We start from the raw sequence: 22421 nt of genomic DNA on the forward strand, positions 1-22421 counted from the left end.
TTTTAACAGTTTGTCAGACGAGATATCTGACAAATTGCTTCATGAAATGCCCCCATGTACGCGCGATGAGCCGAAATTTGTACATCTCCGCGTCATCATTACGTTTTGTTCTTATCTCCTTTTTGTTTTGATAAATTTTGGCGAGCGAGCGCAGCGAGCGAGCCGAAAATTTTTGTATTTCAGCTTATAAAACATGGACCTCTTGTCAGTTTTTGCTTATCAAATCTTACAATTCTAATCAAAATATAGTGACGGCCTTATAGATAACGTTTTTTACCAACAAACTGAAGACTTGAAAAAATACTCTAAATTAGTACGAGCGAGTGAGCCGAAATTTGTATATTTCCGCGTCATCATCACGTTTTGTTCTTATCTCCATTTTGTTTTGATAAATTTTGGCGAGCGAGCGCAGCCAGCGAGCCAAAAATTTTTGTATTTCAGCTTACAAAACATGGAACTCTTGTCAGTTTTTGCTTATCAAATCTTACAATTCTAATCAAGATATAGTGACGGCCTTATAGATAACGATTTTTACCAACAAACTGAAGACTTGAAAAAATACTCCAAATTAGTACGAGCGAGTGAGCCGAAATTTGTATATTTCCGCGTCATCATCACGTTTTGTTCTTATCTCCTTTTTGTTTTGATAAATTTTGGCGAGCGAGCGCAGCGAGCGAGCCGAAAATTTTTGTATTTCAGCTTACAAAACATGGAACTCTTGTCATTTTTTGCTTATCAAATCTTACAATTCTAATCAAGATATAGTGACGGCCTTATAGATAACGATTTTTGCCAACAAACTGAGGACTTGAAGAAATACTCTAAATTAGTACGAGCGATTGAGCCGAAATTTGTATATTTCCACGTCATCATTACGTTTTGTTCTTATCTTGTTTGATTTTTTTGGCGCCTCCCCCCCCCCCCCCCCCCGTGTTTTTGAAACCGTTGGCGCCTTCTTTTGATCCAATTGGCGATCGCTTCAGAACGAAAGAAATTGCAGCCGCTGCTCCGTGAAACATTTTGCCTGCTAAACATAAAATGACATGTTTGAACACAATAGACATTGTCATTTTGTCCGCGCCATCATCACATTTTGTTCTCACCTTCTTCTATCTAAAATTTAGAGAGCGAGCGCAGCGAGCGAGCCGAAAATTGTTGTATTTCAGCTTACATAACATGGAATTCTTGTGTGAACACAATAAACATTGTCATTTTGTCCGAGTCATCATTATGTTTTGCTTTTATCTTTTTTGATTTGGTTTTCTGCCCCCCCCCCCCCACCATTCTTCCTCCCCCCCTTCCGGTGAGTTGTTTCTTCTTCTTCTTCTTCTTCTTCTTCTTCTTCTTCTTTTCTTTTTTCCCCCCTTTTTTCTTCTTCTTTTTCTTTTTCTTCTTTTTTTTTGCGCCCCCAAGGAGTGGCGCCCGGGGCACGTGCCCCCCTTGCCCCCCCCTAGATACGCCACTGACTGTCATTACTGTTTGAAACTAACACTGATGTTACTCAACGTTTAGCACTGATGTTGCTCAAAGTGACAAGCGATTCTAGGGTAAAATAAAAAAAACTGTTCATATTTGTTGATTACTTTACTTCATTCGTGTAGGGACATTTTTGTAATACATGATAATTATGAACAGGAAGATTAGTTTATATTGATCTTAAAATTCTTCTGTTGCAAAGTCCTATTTCTTGGTATCTGGGATGTATTTGCAAGCCCTGATATACCAGTGAAAAGGAAAAGAAAAACAATTATATTACTTCAAGCAAAGAATAAACAAATAATGCCCTTTTGACCCCAAAAGCATGTTTCTTCTTCACAGAAAAAGAATATTAAAAGTGTAACACTCTTCATTTAAATCATTATTGATGATGGAGATCATTTTTTATTCGTGGCCCTAACAGTGCCTTGAAGGAGGAGTAAAATAAAGAAAATAAGAAGATGTTTTAGATTTCACACAGTCATATTTATGAATAATTTTATATTTGTATGTGTTTTTTTCCCATGACCTGAAAGATTTTTTTTTTTTTCACACAAAAAAATATCTGCGTTTTGTGTAGTAGTGCAGGGCATTATGGGTGGGGCACTCTAGATAGAAACTTTCCTGTTCATTAAAAAAACCAAAAAAAAAAAAATCCCTTAGTTATGTCAATATAACTTGGAACTGCTGAATCTAAATGGCTCTGTGTAATCATAACTGTTGAATAAGCATTCAATCTTAAGACCAATATCAAGAAATATCCTCTGGTGCATTTACATTATTTTTGCTCAACTGTGTTATGGCATGGGGGGGGGGGGGAGCTTGCCCTCTAAGGGCCCCACCCCATTTGTGTCTTTAGATTTTGTCTTAATTTGTTGCTAAGTAAATACCTGGGATTGTTACTGGTATACTGCAGCAGTATAATAACCTATTAAATAAATTAGTTCTCTGTAAACCCCATAGCAAAAGTATGTGTAACGTCAGTTACGTAACGTCAGTTACTGACATGTTTCAGGGTGGTCCACGAGGGGTTTTAGCATGTCGCTGCAACATGCTAAAATTCTTGTGCAACATCCTAAAAAGCCAGCAACATGCTATGCAACATCCTCAAGAATTTGCAACAAGCTCAAAGTAAAAGTATTCAAAAATGTGCAAAACATGTGCATAACATAAGAAACATCAAACTACCAGGTACTTTAGATATTTGTGTGCAAAACATGAGAGAGAACATTGAATGTAAGCAGCACAAAGAGAGATAAGCAGCAAAATATTGCGTACTATGTACTCATCGTGTGCGCTCCGCGCATATTCAATTTCTGCAATATTTTTTCAGATTCTGAGCTTGCAACATGCTAAAATTTAAAGTTGTGGACCACCCTGTGTTTACCTTTAAGTTTTCATAAAACACAAAGAAAATGGACTAACGTTTCATTTCATTTGGGTATTAGTAATTGATGAACCAAGGTATGATTCCACATCAAACAAATCACTCTTAAAGGTCAGAATTATAAAATATCACAAAACTATTCCTAATCATGATTTTCCATGTGTAAACCCTATGGCAAATATAAGCGTAACATCAGTTACGTAACGTCAGTTACCGTCATGCCTTCACTGAAATTGGCATGGTGCTAAAATGAAATATCTAAAGTGCACATTATTTTGCACACCTGTTCCTAAGAACCTAGGTATATTGCCATATTAAACACATAAAGTTTAGAAGTCAGGGACATGGGATATTTCCATTTAAATCTGCACCATAATTTCCCATGTCCTTTTTCTGTAACAATTTCATGAAAATCCTTATGCGTAACGTCAGTTACCGTGGAATTGCCCAAATGTTGAATCCTTCTTAAATTTACATGCTCTTTCATATTTCATGAGAGGTTTCTCATTATCTCACCTAGGAATGTTCAAAACATGAATCCCACCTCAACCAGTACTGTACAGTCCCTAACATAAGTACCGTTTTAATCTGAAATCTGAAATTAATCATGTATCCTTTTTAGTTTTAATTAGGTTGGTCGTGGGGGGGGGGGGGGGAATAACAAATGAGGTTAGAGCTGGGATTGGGAAATAGAGTTTGCTCCATGAATGAAAGAAACTGAAAACTCTTTCTCCCTAGCCTAGATAAGTAGTACAATATACTCTACAGTATGAATCGTGACCAGTGTTGTGGCAATGCAATGTGGAGAAGGTGCCTACAGTTTAAAAAGGGAAGTTAACACTGAAGTTAAAACAACATAGTGACACAGACAATGTCAACAACATCGCACCATGCAGATTTCACACAACACTCACACCTGTGGTCTAGCTCTTAAAAACTATTGTACTAATTATTACTAGAGTTCCACATCCAGTACTAGGCCTAGGTCTAGACAGGGAGGCGAGACCACCTCCCTGCCGACCCTGGTACAGCTAGATGTTGAGAGCCTGGAGAGCTCGAGAGGTAGAGCTAGCAAGTTATAGAACTATTGAAAGACCTCTAACGTTAGTCCTAGTACTAGTTCTAGTAGTACTTAGTGGAGTGTCTACAGGGATACCAAGTTCAAAAAAATTTTATGAGTGAGATTTTCATGACTCGGCATCTCGGCATGCAAATGTGCGCGCGAGCGAGGTGTGGGAGGGGTTTTTCCCCTTGTGGCCTCCCACGGTAGGGAGCATTTTCAATTTTTAGCTCTTAATGGTGCGATCAGGTGCATACTTATGTGACTATTTTTTACTTCTTTTGAAAGACAAAAGGGAAATATACCTTCATTTGCAACTATCACTTTAATTTTTTGAGCTATGCTCATTATAATACAAATAGGCCCAAGTTGCAGACTTGCCCGATGCGTGAGAAAAATGGGTGCCATGCGTGATATCGTGAGATGGCCCCTAAATGCTCGAGTCTCACGCAGAATGCGTGAGACTTGGTACTGGTAGCTCTGGTGTCTAGTACTGGTTCGGTACTCTACTCTAGTATCTTGACGCTAGTTTAGAGTCTTAGCTAGCCAATAGTAGTGGGGAAAAAGCTATAAAGCATGAATATAAAATAACCGTATCACGTATTGGCAACCCCAACACGTTGGTTCGTGTTACTGGTTACAGCGCAATAGCATTCAAAACTGCACTAACAGTGCTATTTCATCTGAAATCATACCACAGGCATAACTACACGCAGTCGCTGTCGCGAAGCGACAGCGGTCTGGTCAGGCTAACCACAGGAATAGAAACAAACAGCCAAGCAAAACGTACCAGCTATACAATGATTGCAGGACACAAGATTCAATATCTCGGACTGTGCACTATATGCAGTGTTGAACTGATTGCACGCTGTTGCTAGCAGACGGCATCCGCACTGCAGCAGCCGACTCGATTCGCGATTGATAATCTTTCGATAAAAAGGTACTGTACTTTAATTGACTCTTATCTGAAGAGTGTACATACACTGGGTAACTGTACCTGTTAAATGACGACTGGGCAAATCTCCTTAGGCTAAAACTGCCAATGCGTAGGTGAAAGGCCATGACTTCCTTCAGGTCGCAAAAGCATACCAGCGCAGCAACAGCATATCATGCACAACCACCGCCAAGCAGGCAGCTCCACCTCAATCTCTAGCTCTCCTCCTGTGATTAGTGGGGCAGATATGTGAAAAAGATGCTCACATCCGGCGGAAAGTATGAAATTTTGCATATAGGGGTATTTTGGGGCGCTGATTTCAAAAATTGCCGGATCCAAGAGATCTGGCCACGGGGTCGGCCGCCATTTTGAATTCCAGTATGGCCGCGGTCAATGATCCCTATCTTCAGTTCTGAATGACATAAGCCATTGGAATTTGATACATAAAAGCATGGTGATATGATGACTTCAATAACAGACTTATTTGATTATTGTCTGACAAGCTGCACGGCAGCCAATTTGAATTTTTATACATACCCGGTAGTAGCCATGTTGGAGTGTTGAAAATCTCTGTCTCGGGTTAGTAAATTAGGCTACCTGTTTGAGCGCGCGTTTGTCACTGATTGAGTGCGCGTTGTTGTACAGTGTATTTACATTGTGACGTCAGTGAAAGGTGCATTATGCTCCCTTTTTGCTGCGCTTTTGACATGCCCGTGAATGTTAGTCGTGGTGTTTGTCTTCGTAGCCACATTGGAATTCAAAATAGCAGGCATTGTGTTTGTCAGACACATCACATTAGTTCATATTTCAACTCATATATGTTGAAATACGTGGTTACACCTAATTTCAGCGTCACTCACTACTTAGAAATCGAGATAGGGATTTTGAATATTTCGTCGAGGCGGCCATATTGGAATTCAAAATGGCGGCCATTCGATGTTTGTCAGACACTTCAAATCAATCTGTCATCAAATTCAATATGTCAGAACGCTCATGTGTACCGAATTTTGGTGCCACAGGTCATTCAGAACTGGAGATAGGGAACTTTAAATTTGTTTTGTGATGGCGGCCATATTGGAATTCAAAATGGCGGCCGATCCCGTGGTCAGATCTCTTGGATCCGGCAATATTTGAAATCAGCACCCCAAAATACCCCTATATGCAAAATTTCATACTTTCCGCCGGATGTGAGCATCTCGACCAAATTTTGTTACATATCTGCCCTAATCCACGCAGCCCTTGCTTGGTACACACAGGACAGGGAGGTGCCCTCCCCAGTACACATATTAAACATGTACATGTACATTATGTCTCTTCTCAAACTGACTGAGCATGTAGGAGACAACCCACTGACCTACGAATGAATGGGCACAGTTGACCTAGAGCATTTAGTAGCTGGCACCACAGAACTCTTAAGAGTTCTGTGGCTGGCACTGGCAGTCTTGATCAAAGCCCAAGGGGGTGGGGGATTGTGCCCCCCCCCCCCCCCCCCACGATATTTTCATTTGCCACTCCTTCTTCATTGGTCCAATTTCTACCAAATTTGGTGACTTTTCCTAAAATCTTATTGCAAACATGAGATATATAATTCAGCTATATTTGTTATTGCTGGATGCCATGGCAGCCGTAAACTGACAACCATGTCAGTCAGATTTTGCAACTATTTTCTGTTCCAATTTAATGTAATGATATAATAGTGTATGAAATGGGTGTATCTTGGCTGAAATTTGCTAAAGAAGCAAAATGTGAATCAATTTTGATCGTGGATTTTTTTTAAAATTATTTCTTTTGTTTTTTTGTATGTGACAAACGCATAAAACCACAGATATGATACCGATAAATTGAAAAAAAAAAAAACACCAGTATTTTCCAAAGATTGCCCTTCTGCTTTGTGTTACTTTGATTATTTCACCCAAGTTATGCCTGTAATTTGTTCATCATATCATCAATCTGCAAACTCAAAATTCCAATATCATAGAAGTATGAAATGTGATATTAAACGATCATTACATGTACCTATCCCAAACAATACAGTACATCACAGGTGTGATAATGTATTTCTTTATAGTGTTATGAATAGCTCCCCCGTGTGGTGACCTTGAGAAATTTCATCAGTAAAAAAAATAATGAGATTCAACTTGATTATCATTTGTGGCAAATATGAAAATGATTGGTCTATAGTAAGACATATATACCAGGGATAAAGAAATTATACAGAAAAATCATGTTTTCAACATATTATGTCTTATGTATTTCCTTATATTTTGGTATATAGCGCCCTCCATGAGTGACAGTGAGAAAATTCGAATGTACGATGTCATGTAAAGTTTGAGTTGCTCTACCTATGTGCATAATATGACGATGATACATCAATTAATAACACAGTCATATGGGGGGCACAATATGCACCCGCCCCCCTTGGGTTTGGGAAGGGTAAATAGCTTTGGCTTTATAGGGTCAAAGTATATAAAAAAGTATCAATTCAAACAGAATGGCTGTACAAATTAACTGCAACTACAATAAATAAATCAAATGAATAAAGGAATCAATACCTCAGTCATCTTCATTCAAAACAAAAATCTGCAGGGTCTAGAATACTTCACTGGATGTGCTATGTGGTAAGGAAATGTACAATTTATGTTTTGATAAATGGGGCCCCTGATAAACTTGTTTCCCTTCAGTGTTCATATTTTCATCAAATTATCTATGAGCCTTTGCATGGTGCTCTCATACGGGATGCTTTTTGATTTTTTTCCTCTGATTCGTTTTTTAAAAGACAGAATGCTTTATCCACTAGCCCCGCTTACAGCTTTCAGCTCTTTTTATATAGGTGAAAAGCACTAGCGGTAAAACGTCTTCCGTTTTTTCATGTTTCTTCTATAGTGCAACATTTTTAAGAAGCAGATAGTCTACAAAACGTATAATACATAGTATATGAATATGTATAATATATATTTGGATATATATATATATATCTGGGATGAATTTCTGTTTATTCAAAGTAAGGCTATAATCAAACAAAACAAGGATAAACTATTTTAATTACACTGCACTCATGTTGCTAAACAAATATTTTTGTAGATATCATTAACATTATCTCACTTTTTTGTTCTTTAGCAAATTAAATCTCAAATATCTCAAACTTATAAAAATGGGCATGTCTATTTTTGTATTTAGAATATTCACACTCTGTACACACAGACAGACAGACAGACACATAAACACACATGTTTGTCACTATCAATATAATGACGAGTATGTTTTGCACCAGTTAATTTGTTTGGTATTGTAGTTTTTGTAAGCTTTGTAAATTGTACTGTAGTAGTATCATATGTAACGTAAGTGAGGGGACTGTACTATACATATTTCCATCAATTCCTTAAGGAAGTGAGATGTATTCGAAATACTGATCATGTGATAGGGCCTACTATGTTACAAGAAATATATTATTTTGACACTTGTGTTATCCATGTATAATTGTTTGAAAATGAAAATGCTAGTAATAAAAAAAAAAAATAAGGATGAACCGAAAAAAAAACTGACTGTACGTTGTAAACAATTTTCAAGACCTTTGTGTTTTTTATTATTGGTTTGCTAACATTCATACAAGTATGCTTCCTTGTCAAAAATGTTAATTTCCACTCCTAAATTCAATGAATGAAACTGAGGGGGGAAAAATCTGATGGAAGTTTCATCCCAAATCTGACATGAAAAGGAAACTAAGGGATTTCTACTTTTCATTAGACAAAATAATGCTATACATTTCATTTGAAAAAAATAATACATTTTGTGGAATTATCTTTATAATTTCTGTTATTTCTCTCCATTAAGTGACATCACGAATAGTTATAACCTTGTTATCCGGCTATGACGGAACAATATCTTTAACCATAAATTTAAAATTCGTGATCTCTGAAACTACCCTTTCCGTGTTTCCTCGAATTACACTTATATTTAGCATTCCCTGCATTCAAAAGTATGTTTGTTCGTTTGTTTGTTTGATTTGTGTGTGTGTGTGTGTGTGTGTTTGTTTGTTGTTGTTTTTTTTTGGTAAATTCCCCTTGAAAGCTCACCCTCACACTGCGTTCCCCGCCGTTTTTCAGCTCATACAGTATACCCGCCGTGGTGGCCACACAGAATATTCTAAACTTACAGAAGAAACCTTATAGGGCTCACACCTGTAAATAAAATGGACTGTCCCAGATCCCTTCACAAATTCGTACCAAAGATACCAAAATAAATGAAGAAAAAAATTGATTAAAAATCAATGATGTAGTTTGGCAAAAAACTGAATAGCTGTAGATATTGAGTATGAATTCCTTTACAAACTGCATTTTTGTACGGAAAATAGGTGATTTTTTTGAGTGACAAGAACTCGTAGTCTGGCTTTGCGGACCCTTGGACAGAATTTGAGCAGAAGAACCCACCCTGAAAAGATGGATGAAAGGGTATATCTCACTTATCCAGGTTAGTGAAGCTGAAACACCTCATTTCTCCCAGCTATTTTACAGAATTTTTTGAAATTTGAATTTTAACACACGTCTCTATGGGGAATTATTTACCAGTGTGAGCCTTATGATACGCTTTGCCGCTGGTGAATGAGCGCCCTCTACGAAATCTGATCATATTCTCCGTCTCGCCAATGTGTCAGAGATGTGCTTCTGTACAGTATTAGTATCACCCGTATCATTCATTATTCCCTTATAAAACCTTAGCAGACATTCTCTTTCAAATCGACACGTTGGGAGACGGACAGTGCTTTAATTTTGCATATTACTGTAGCGACTTGAGCCCTAACTTGCTCTCTCTGTACAGTTACTATACTGATTCCAAAACAATCGTAAGACTGTTAAAAAGGAAAAGGGTATAGGCCTACTAACTGTTAAAAACTTTATTATATTTTTTTTTTCATGTCGAGCGTTGTCAAGAGAGGCTTGTATGACGTCATGTAAATATTGATCGATTTCCTAACATTAAACGGTGTAGTTTTTCTATCTGTTACTTTCCGATTGTCAAATGTGAAACATAAAACAAAATGTGAACACAAGATCACTCGAATAGATCATAATAAATTTGCACCGTGCAGAAATGATGAATGAAATGTAATGAAATACACGACACGTAAACGTTAAGAAAAAAATATCAGCACAAACATAAGCCCTATATCATACGCAAACACTAACCTCTTTCACACTAAAATAAGAAACATATGCCTTTCACAAAATCTATCTGTCATCATAAGACGGCAGGAGGCATATCCTGGGATTATTTGGATATTTTGTCTCTTGTATGTGTCTGTGTTGTATTTTTATTTTTATTTAAAGATAATTGTGCAACTATACATTTACATTGGCATGTACTTGCAGAGTGAACAACATGAGAACAACATGAAGAGCGAGTATAACATGCTCTCTGTTGGTTTGTACATTTGTCAAAGAGTACAAGACTTTAATAATCTGTTCCAGATGAGGTAATTGATGGGGCAATAGTAAAAAACGTAAAGCATAACACAAGACGGGTCTAATAAGATAGATTAGCACACACTCTCCTCCTCATTACTAGGGCCACGTCATAATGTCCACTTTTCCTCATGTGTTAGCTGTAAATTCATCCGTAAGAACAGTCACAAGATTTTTATATTATCGGCATGACATTATGTACCCTAAAGAGTTTCGCGAATTCTCTCTCTCTCTCTTTTGCAAGTGCACTTTCTTCACTTTGTCTGCTATATAGTAGCAAGAAATTATCAAACAATTTAATACGTGTGAATTTAGAAGGTTTGTGTGTAGAAGCAGAGTGTGTATATCGGTTATGTGCGCCTAAAATCCGAGACTTCATCAGCTTCGTGATTCCAACAAACAAGACTGCACAAGCGACCTTTCATCAAGAATTCACTGATCAATATGACATGACTGTGATGTGACGTTGTTGTTGATGGGGAGACCCCTTTATAGTTGTTATTAATTTTATCATTGTTATTATTATTATTATTATCATTATTATTATTATTATTATATTATTATTCTTGTTGATGGGGAGACCCCTTTATAGTTATTAATTTTATTAATATTATTATTATTATTATTATTATTATTATTATTATTATTATTATTACTATTACTATTACTATAATTATTGTTATTGTTGTTGTTGTTGTTGCTATTACATTGCTGATGGTGATGTTACTGATGCTGATGTCTTCTTGAATTAATTTCCTTTTGAGAGAGAAATTGGGTTTTAATGTTTTTACGCGGAGATAAAATTGAGCAGCACAGTTATTGTATAGAAGCATAGTATTTGTATACAATGTCTTTTGGAATGCACCTTTCTCTCTGTCTGTTATTCATAAAAGAGTGACGTTTGCGAACATCAATTATCATGATCATAAGATAAAATAGACGTACATAAAAAAATCATACACATAAACGCAGATATTCATTATCTCTATATGAAAATAACAAACATAAAGCATAAATTATGCATATGGCTATAAACAGATTATGAGCACTGTGAACATAAAAATACGCAATTGACGTTAGAATGATGACATTGATTTGAGGGAATTATTATTTATATTAAGTAATCCTTCCTGACATTTAGGTCATAGCAGTTTTATTCACATCTATGATTATTTTTCCCTAGACACTAAAATAATATATTCCCCTTCTCATTTAATATCTCTCTTTCGCTCCTTCTCTTTCCCTCCTCCTCCTCCTCCTCCTCCTCCCTTCTCGCTCTTCCCAACCTCACTTTGCCCGGAGACAAATATCCATCTTCAACAGTTGTGCCAATAGTTGTTAGGGTAGATCGTATAAATAGCAACGCGTGGCTATTTATAACCTGTCGTGATTAATTATGCTAACTGAGTCGGAACGAGATGCATGGAGCCCACCACTCCCGTAATTGCATGCTAAATAAAATGAGGGGGAAAAGCGACAAAACTGTGAGGCAAACTTGAGTAAGGCAGATGAAATAGAGTGCATACAATGATACTCGTTACCTACAGGTGGAGAGGGGGGGGTATGAAATACAGAGAGGGAGAGAGAGAGATGGGGGGGGGGGGCAGAGAAGTGAAACGCATGTCAAAACGCATGAGCATTGTGCCTATGTAACAATGTTGCACACTTGCAGGAGATATTGTGTTTTGATCAAAGGGGTAGGTTAAAAAAAAAATCTGTTCATATTATCCTTGATTATCAGTTCGATTTTTCGAAGGTTCGTAATTCAAAAAAATGAAATATGGTTCGTAATACCGAAGGTTTGTTAAAAAAGAAGAGTTCGTTTATGCGAAAACGAAAAAGGGTTCGTATAAAATTCTGAGGGTTCTTTACTACGAACCTTTTTCTCATTTTCGGATTAACGAATCTTATTTCATTTTCTGATCAACGAACCTTCGGATTACCTATAGCACATGACACAATCTCATTGGCCTATATATACCTATACATCTACTAGTAGGTTACCATGGTTTTCATAATTTTGCGCCACCACTTGACCAAAGATGTAAAGTTATGGGGTTTTCCTTCTTGCGGAGGAAAAAGTCATGTGACCAATTAAATTGATCAATGTGGAGAAAAAAAAGCAAACAAATAACAAACAAACAAACAGTTGAAACAGTTAGCAAAACGGTGATTAAAAGTATTTAACCTTTTTTGCAAACTCTGTCAGCCCCCCTCCCACTATCACACACACACACACACACACACACACACACACATACACACGGGGGAGGGGATATCAACAGAATTCGAAGACAATGTTTGACGTCAGATTCAAAATTCAGCCTCAGCTACCATGGCTACCAGACGATTTATTGTGGGGGAAAGGGCTGTCTTTGATGAGTCTACTTCAATTTGCTTTGTTTTTGCACTGTTTGGATTTTGAATCTTTCGCGTGTCTTCCAAATAATGTGTGTATATACATACGTTCAGCCCATGAGCCATTACTACACCATACAGCATTCCTCCCCATTTCCAACATTTTCGTATACTTACAATTTTTCTATAAACTTATCCTTTATTTTGTATTATGATGAAATTTATATACTTGTATTCAATTTCTGTAATACATTTATATGTTTTTGTTGGAAATGACAAATAAATGAATGAAAATGAAAATGAAATGAAATATACAGTATCAGTTCGATTTTGTTCTATACCAGACGAAATACGGATAATTAACTTCGCCACATTTCTCGAACACACTAATGTCTTATTTTTTTCCAGTAGAACACTCAAGATCCAGGATTTTATATCATTGTAATATCGGGTCATTTATGTATCAATTAAACTCATGTGGTCTCCCTGATGTGTTTTCTTCGATGTTTGTCAAAAATACTGAAGTTCATTCTTACCTACTAGACAAAAAGATTCTTTTCATCTTTCTCCTGTACGAACCGTATCTGCTTTAAAAACAATAACCACTACAGGACCTAAATTTTGGAATGAGTTGGATAGAGAAATTTAATTATCCAATCTCAGTCTCTTTATTCATTTAAGCATAAACTTAAACTAGTTTGTCTGAATTCATATCTATAGCTATTCTTCAATCCTCCTCGACATTCTCTGTTCATACTTCACATTACTGACATTATCGATTATGTAACATGTGCCTCGCTCGTGATTTCTGTATTATCTCCTGAACTTCCTTTGTACACATTTGGTATCTCTGCTATTGTACACTGCACCTGACTTGTACCTCGCTCGGGTGATCACGCAACTCTCAAGAAGTCTGTGCCGCGGACATTGTTTTCTTTGTTTTTTTCTTTTTTCTTTTTACTTTTTTGGCGTTTACATTTCTCCAATTCACAAATTGTCATTCCTTTAATTTACATAACCAAGTAAGAAATAATCTCACATCCGCATCTGGGAATCTACACCCTACAAGCAATGCTTCTATGTAGATTCCTCATATTTCACATGTTTTTATTGTCTTATAAGCTGTACTTGACAATATTCATCCAGGCTTTTTGTATTGTGATGTTTATGTTTTATGTATTTGTTGAAATGTGGAATATGGAACAACAAAAAAACAACAAAAACACGAAAGGAGTAAAAGCTTAAAGACAGGGAGGTGGGAACCACCTGCCTGTTTCAGATGAATCACATTCAAATAAAGAACATTTTATTCTGAATACAGTGGATTGTAATGGTTCTTGATATGGTCAACAACATGAAAAACTCCACGACATCTTCATATTGTCATCAACAAAAGTATTAAATTAAACAAGCAGAACTGCTGAAGTTTTATTTTGATCCAACATATATTATAAGCATATAGTATAATAAGAAAGTTGTGGATTTGAACGTTTTTTTGACATGTTTTGCACGAAACGGTGTGATGACGTATAATCATACTATAATCAATCGCATTGCAAAAATATGTGCAAATTGGATGAAGTGAAGATGAACGAAGAAACATGGAGTCATTATGTTCTTTTCATGAATTATACAATAGGAGTTTTCAGATAACTTCGCGAAAATAACTTTGAAGTGGAGGCTGTGGTAATTGCAAAATTATCAATACCAATAATTATCTGTAACAGTTTCTTTGATATACAAACAAAATTGTTGATCGAACAATAGTGGTAATGGCATCATTGTCTAATCTAATTTGCATATAACGGGTAAGTGTTTGTGCCTGATATCACCGTTCAATGTTTAGCACTTCTCTTCCAATGCAGTCTTGACCCTCTTTACCAAGATTGCCGTTGTGACATGTAGAAATACACGTGTAGATCATAAGCTTCGATCGTATATTGGGGAGGGGGGGGGGGGGGAGGCATGGGCCATTTCACTCCTATTTCATGTAAGTAATATATTTTTATCCAAATGATTCAATTTGATATTCTGATTATATGCATTTTAATAAGTATAAGCAATCGTGTAGATTTTATGTTTTCCTGGTGTAGTATGATGTATGAATGTTATTTTGAGTTATGATGAATGTTTATGTATTTTATCAAGAGCAGGACCTGCAGGATTTGATGAAACTACCCTGTTGAAATAAAATCGAATTAACAAACAAATTACATTAGTAACACCATTGTTCTCTGGGACAAATTGGATAAAACACTTTGTCTAAGGACGTATACAAACCCCGGGAAGGATGAAATTCGACGACATTATTCACCATAATGAATTACATAAAATCTCTTCATACGACTATTCATCAATCTAAGGTATATTTACTATGCATTAAACACCTTTCCACGAGCCCCTGCATGCTAACTTGGGCAATCGGTGGTACTATCTGCAGAAGAAAACGTATTTTCTCTTTGGTCGCGTTAATTTTCCCTATAACAATACTTTAATCGTGAATATTTCATAATCTAAGTATGATACTTATTTTTTATTTTGGTTGTTTGATTGTTTGTTTGGTTTTGCTCGCGGGCATGAGCATGTATTATCTAATTCTGTGCCTTTCTAAACTAGAACCACCTCATTTTCTGTATATAATAGCAACTATTTATATGAACGACCGACTCTGTATATACGTTCACGTGCGCTGGAAAAGATAACGTTACAGATTCCAAAATGAAGATATCCCCCTGTTTGGTCAGGAGAAGGTGATTTTGCAATGAATCACCTTGAGAGACTGCATGAGAATGCATCAAGACAATTACCAGAAAGCATAATCATGGCTAATTATTATATTACACACAAAAAAAGAGTATAGACCCTGGATACTATCATGGAGTGGAAAAGAACAGAGTGCTATTATCATCTCATGCAAATGTTGGCATCCGTGAGTAAGTTCCACAAGGCACGATGTAAGCAGAGGCTGAATCTGAATAATGTGTGCACTATATCATATCGCAGTTTCGTATAATGTGCCCCTTGTACCTATAAAACATCGCATCTAAAAAAGTTTCACATGCCCTGGAGTATTGGTTCTGTTGCCTTGAACCGTGTACATACATAATGTATAATCACTCCCTATAACGTTAAATATAGATCAAACTTTCTTTAAACGATGCTCCTGGTTTGTTCTGTCAATAATCGTGTCCATTGACTAGAAACTGAAACTGACCTGCATTAGAGAGAGAGCGAGAGGGAGAGAGAGAGAGAGAGAGAGAGGGGGGGGGAGATAACTTTGTATATACATGTATCGTTTATTCTCAAGTGTTGCCCTGCTGCATGTGCATGATTGTGTGTGTGTGGGCGTCGAGTCTGCGCTTTCTTTGTTTTTATTTTGAAGGAGATTTAGAATATAACCAAGATGCTCAATGCCATGAAATTAAAAACATCTTGGACAACGACATTACAGGCAAAATTCTGGTCGAAATACTGAATGATTTTCAACATGTTGTTCGTCGAAAGAATTGAAAAAGCAATGAAGACAGAAATCCAGTATTGAGAAATCTATAAGGCTGTTTAAAAACACTGATGTCATTATCTTCAACAACTACTTGGAATTGCATCACTTTGCTCTGTTGTCCGTCAAATTGTGCAGTTCCGTGTGCTTTTCATAGGAGCGAATATTCATGCCGCCAAAATAATGATAAAAATGATCGATGAAATTTGAATACAGATGTATAGCGATTGAATAAGTCCAAATGCAAAATCGAACTGCCTGAAGGACTGATAAAAATTGAAGCAATTGAAAAAAAAAATGATATTAACAAGACCTCTTCCTGCAACATCGTTCATACTGATTTCGAAAAAGATCACATTTGGCACTGGGTTTATTACAATTAATCAGGCATTTTGACTTGCAATCCCAATATATATATATATATATATATATATATATATATATATATATATTACATATATATATATATATATATATATATATATATATATATTCAGTCAAACACCATTCAGCAGGAATCCCAGCAGTTCCACGGCCATCACACATCATCTATCAAGGTATTCCTTTAATTTTCTCATCAACCATCCAAATCTCAAAAGATGGTAAGTATAGAATAACAGAACTAAGCTCCTTTCCTTCCCAACTGGCTTTAAGAAGTGAAAATCTAGTATTGAATTATCTTCCCCTGATCATCTCCGAGCATGCTTTTCTCTTATGTTGAGTGATGAACACTTTATTTGACCGACCTTGATGGAGTGAATGTCTTTGAGAAACATTTCTGGTGTTTTATCATAAAAAAACACCAAACGAACCCGTGTTCAACTTGACTTTGCTACAAGAAGAAGTAAAATGAAGCATTAAGGAAATACTGATAATTTCATTGAATTACACCGGCGAACTCTAGTATATTAAAATCAATGTATACAACTATGAATTTGACTTTCTTCAAATAGAATGATCACCGGTCGTGTAGTTACTGATACACTTGGTGAGGTATAAAATGGTAAATATACAGCCATACAGCTCTTTTCTTGATTTGCTCTGAAAAGGGGATAAAATACGTCTTTGTCATTACAACTATGGCAAGTCACCAGTTTCATCAAAGTTATCAGCATAATAAATTGCTATCATATGATGAATACAGTATTGTGAAGTAATTGTATGTAAAGGGTATGAAATTGCGTTTATACATTCACTCACTTTAAGAAACGGGAATGTAATGAGAAGATTCGTGCGCAAATCATTGGCAGACCATGCAGGCAATGACACCATCGCCTTATTAAAGGGGAAATCCAGTCCAAAAAGAAGTTAGTCTGATAAGACAGAGTAAAATATTACGAGTTCAACGGTATAATTTTGATCGAAATGAGATGAAAAATAAGAAAGTTATGCTATTTTGAAGTTTCGCTATTTTGGGGGGAAACAGTTCTTGAACAGTCAATATCATGTCATCCTCTCACATCTTACCATATAGTTTGTACATAAAATTATGAAATTTCCAGTTTTTCATTCCAACGCAATTATGCCCGAGGCTCAAATTGTCGTATATAACTGATATTCTGAATTTAAGTTATTCAACCAAGAATAACATCATGTTTCAGACTTCAATGAAAGAAACTTTGAATTTTCGTCATTTTTTTTTTTTTTTGTACATGATCAAAGGAAAATTGTTAGGTTATGACATGGTTAGCTCACTCATTTGCATATTCATATCCACTGTACAAGAACTGTTTTGCAGAAATTAACAAAACTTCAATATGTCATAACATCCTTGTTTTTTATTGTTGAACTCGTAAGATTTTACTCTTTTTTATCTGTAAATCAGACTAACTTATATTTGGACTAGATTTCCCCTTAAAATTTGCATTTTGTGATAGTGAACGATGTCACTGTTTCATAAAAACACTTTCTTTTATTACTGCTGAATTTCTCACTGATAATGTCAACGAAAGAGTTATTTGCTCCCGTTTTCTTTTCTTTTTTACATTTTGCTCCATCCACCAAAATACATTTGTTTATACAGGACCCAGATTCTGGAATAGCTTGGATAGGAATCTTCTAAGTTCATTACATTAAAATATGAACTGAAAAAAATATATACATTTTCTGTCGAAATAGAACACTAGATAATCGTATTGCTTATGAAATGATATTTTTACTTTCTTCAGTCCTCAGGACGGAATGCATGTTCATTTAGACTTTTCGATCTTATATTGCTACAATATTGCATGATTATTTTGTTTATGTGCACTTTCTTTTCTTATTATTTCGCGTGACCAACTGATATGTATGTGTATGTGTATGTATTGTTTCTTGTTTCCAACATTTTCCTAGCACACCTGCTCAATTAACATTGTCTGTGCTGCAATATTGACATCTTTGTCATCTTCTGTAATATTACAAGTATTGTTGAAGATTGTGATAATGATTTTATCATAACAGCTAACAAATGCCCTTGCTCAACATTGATAGATCTTGGTGGATATAATGTCATTTGCATATTGTTTACAAGCTCTGCTTTTGTTGGATCACCCTTTTCCATTGTTTTATTTACTCTTTTTTAATGTCATTCTTGCAAAACATGCATTGTTTCTCTTATATATTACTACTGTAAGGTAGTTTTATGTATGGTTGATAGGTTATAACACCAGTACACTGTAAAAACATCGGTGTTAGATTTAACACCACGGGTGTTAAATCTAACACCGATCAAACTTCAATAAAGGACCACACTCACAGGTGTTAAAAATGCACTGTGATGGTGTTGAAAAGTGTTCACCTGACACTTTGTGGTGTTAATTTGACACTGTACCTGGTGTTATTTTGACACTGTACTGGTGTTAATTCAAAAATGACACCACATGGTGTTGATTTGATATTTGTTGGTGTTAATATCAATGGTTTAACACCCGTCCAGCTTCAATAAGAGACCACACCAGCTGGTGTTACTTTGGTGTAAATTTATTTTCACATTTTTTCAAAAATCTAGTATTTTAATGTAAAATTCTTGATCGTCTTGTTTAAATTTAAAATCAACAAGAAGTGCAGTTACTAAGAAACTCTTCAAAAAACAGTTTAAAATTTGGAAATGACACCCGGAGGTGTTAATTTAACACCATAAATGAGCACCGAAAATTTAACACCAGCTCGGTGTTCACTATTTAACACCGGACTTTTTGCAGTGTAAGGGGTTTGTATGTAAGTTTGATAAATGTTGTAACACTGTATGTATAAACAGTGTGCCCAGCAGTAAGAAACTGTGTGTCACAACGGAATGAATAGAACCCAACTGAATAGGCTTTGGATTAACAATATAGCACTAGGATTAAGAATATAATACAGGGTACAGCATGTATAGCCCTATCTCTACTCCCCAAGTGAGTCACTCTTTTATATTAAAGCAGTATATTGTTCACATGTAACATATACTGGTACTGTAACCAGACTAATAACCATACACATAGATACAGTGTATATACAGTGTGACTAAGAGAACAGGGGCAGTCTTGATTCCCACCTTCTTCAGGTGAGGACCTCAGATAAGCCAGGGAGGTGAGACAGTCACCTCCCGGATAAGCTAACAACCCTAGCCACCCCCTCCGTTGGGTTACGGCTTTTATATTATGGATTATATCGCACTTATACTTGACTGGATATTGTGAACTTGTTTCCATGTTCGAAGCATCTTGTGTTCAATAAACCTGCTGGTGGACTTCAACCAAATGTGTTACGCTTCATCATTGAACTGCTGCTGTTAACACTCAACCACGCTACCTCTAAACTATCGAGTGTTACAACTACATTCATTATCTTACTTGCAACTTGTACTTCTTCACTTCTTTAGAATACTTGTATACTTTGTATTATATTTTGATTTTTGTTCGATGGAAATAAAGGAACTGGAGTCGGCTTGAACAAAGTAGATAGTATCACGCACCTGGTAAACCAACTGAAACTTTCTTCGAAACATGTTTTAATGCTGGTTTCTATACGAAAGGCTGCATGGCCTGCATGTCATCCACAGCTGGGCGCAATACAATACGGCGCTGACCCCTGGGAAAATTATCTGTGATATAAAACAATGTATGATGACCACAGCCAAAACCCAAATCGTGAGAATAAAAAGCATGAGAATAAAAACAAAAAAAAAAATACTTCTTCCAGGCACCATCTCTTATCTATCAATTCTACTTCAGACAAATAGGGAGAGAGAGAGAGAGAGACAGAGAAGGAAGAGATAGTTTCAAATCCATATTCTAAGTTTTGCATTGTTTCAAAGGCCAGAAATAGATCGTAAGAGCAAGTTTTGGTTTTGATGAGGAAGGCCAGGATGCTACTAAATACTGTCAGTGTTCTCAACGTTCATTCTTGTTTGTTTCACAGATTCAAGTGATTAACTTAAGTTTCTGCATATAAAAAGTCAACTCTATGGCTGAAATGGGACTATTTATAAACTGTTAATGTTTCTATGCCAGCATTGAATTACAACTAGGTCAATATCTAATACACATATTATTGTGTGTTGTGTTACGATTCGTTATTCCGAAGGTTCATTAATCCGAAAACGAAATAAGGTTTGTTAATATACACGAACTTTTTTAAAGTCATTTTTGGATTTATGAATTAATGATCCTTATTTTCATTTTCGAATTATCGAACCTTCGGAAAAACGAATCCTATAAGATCTTCTTTCACCAACGTTTTCTTAAAAGTCATAAAACCAAACTATACTTATTTGAGACAAAATCCTAAAATGAAATGGAAAATTAAAAACATACATGGTTACTCATTCTTTCGTCCTTCACCAAATCGAATAAAAAAGAAAAGAAGAGAGGGTCAGTACAATCCGTCATCATGATAATTCCTTTTTTTTTAATTCCGTCAAGCACCTGGATTATTGAAACACCTATATGGATGGCTCTTATACATCATTTAAAGAAATGCAAACACAAAATGTTGTTTATAAATTCAACACATGTAATATATACACAGACAATAGTAAAAAAATCCTTTTGCGTTTTATGATATACTTCAGAAACTCGAAAAAAAGTACAAAATGCATCTAATTCTTATCTTTCTGTTGTATAGGCTGTCTCAAGCTATTATATGATGGCGGTAAATATCCGTACTTTTCTATCATTCCATTTGACAATTATTCACTTTGTCTATGCTGTCTTTTTCAAACTATCTCCTAAAAGGTGAAACGTATAATTATGACTCTATACTAAAAGATAATGTACTGTTTTCATGCTATAAAACATAGATCCTACTTTGTTTACTTATTGTTATTTTGGCATTGTTCCTATAGATTTGTTGAAACAAAGTAACATATCAATATTAGCTTAAGCCCGCCTTCCCTCCTTCCCCCATCAACGAAATTAGAATTTGCCCTCCCTCCCCCCCCCCCTTGTCGCTATACCTGTCACCCGTTTAACATGACCATCAATGAAAAAGAGGGGTTTTCTTTTCTTTAACATTTATAAGCCAAGCCCCTTTTTACGTGCCTATGCCCTTCCATAAAAAAGAAGACAATATATAAAGATAGCAACGTCTCTCTATAGCAGTGCTATACAGACGTCATTAAAAACTTTTGTTTTTTAACTACAAACAAAAAAGATAAACAAAAAAGGACTATAAAAGGCATTATTTATCAGTTACAGATTACACACAAACCCAGCTTTAATAGTCCTTCAAAATAGTTATAAAATGTGAATTACAGATAGAAGACCTATATTCGACGGAGGCATTTTGTTCTACACCTTCGATAACTGAGCTTTTATACCAGGCAACCATTTATGTATACATTAAAAGGTCAAATCATAAATAGATGTAGATAGCTAGATAGATATAGTAATAGACACTATAGGAGAGAGAGAGAGAGAGAGTATTCAACACATGGTTTACATAATTGCAGATGATACGAGTGTATTTTGTAAAGCATCAGTTCCCATATTATTTCATTATATGAATGTTCAACTTGGTTGTATAAACAATTGGTTGTCAGTAAATAAATTGATTCTGAATGTTGATAAAACCAATTATTTCATTTGGAACAAAAACTAACATTGATGATTATTTGAGTTTGATAGATATAGAAATAAGGAAATAAAACGAGTTCATGATTTAGATTTTTTTTGTATGTGTTTTTATATAGATGATAAATCATCATGGAATAACATATGTTCAACCATGGTATTCTCTACAAATTACAAATTCACCCACAAAAAATAAAGGTGTTATATTATTCT

General features: G+C 35.7%; 1 protein-coding gene across 1 annotated transcript in view; it reads right to left on the minus strand.

Moving 5' to 3' along the window:
- Positions 1-5011, minus strand: part of LOC139717209 (enoyl-CoA delta isomerase 2-like) — a 36110-nt gene extending 31099 nt beyond the window's left edge. The window contains exon 1 of the mRNA XM_071628710.1: positions 4921-5011. Coding sequence (XP_071484811.1) covers positions 4921-4985 — 65 coding nt within the window. The 5' untranslated portion in view covers positions 4986-5011. The remainder of the gene's footprint in view (positions 1-4920) is intronic.
- Between the last annotated feature and the right edge of the window lie 17410 nt (positions 5012-22421).

Source organism: Diadema antillarum, unplaced genomic scaffold (genome assembly GCF_040938485.1).
Source record: "Diadema antillarum isolate AM-2024a unplaced genomic scaffold, OU_Dant_1.0 scf00000072, whole genome shotgun sequence".
NCBI classification, from domain to species: Eukaryota; Metazoa; Echinodermata; class Echinoidea; order Diadematoida; family Diadematidae; genus Diadema; species Diadema antillarum.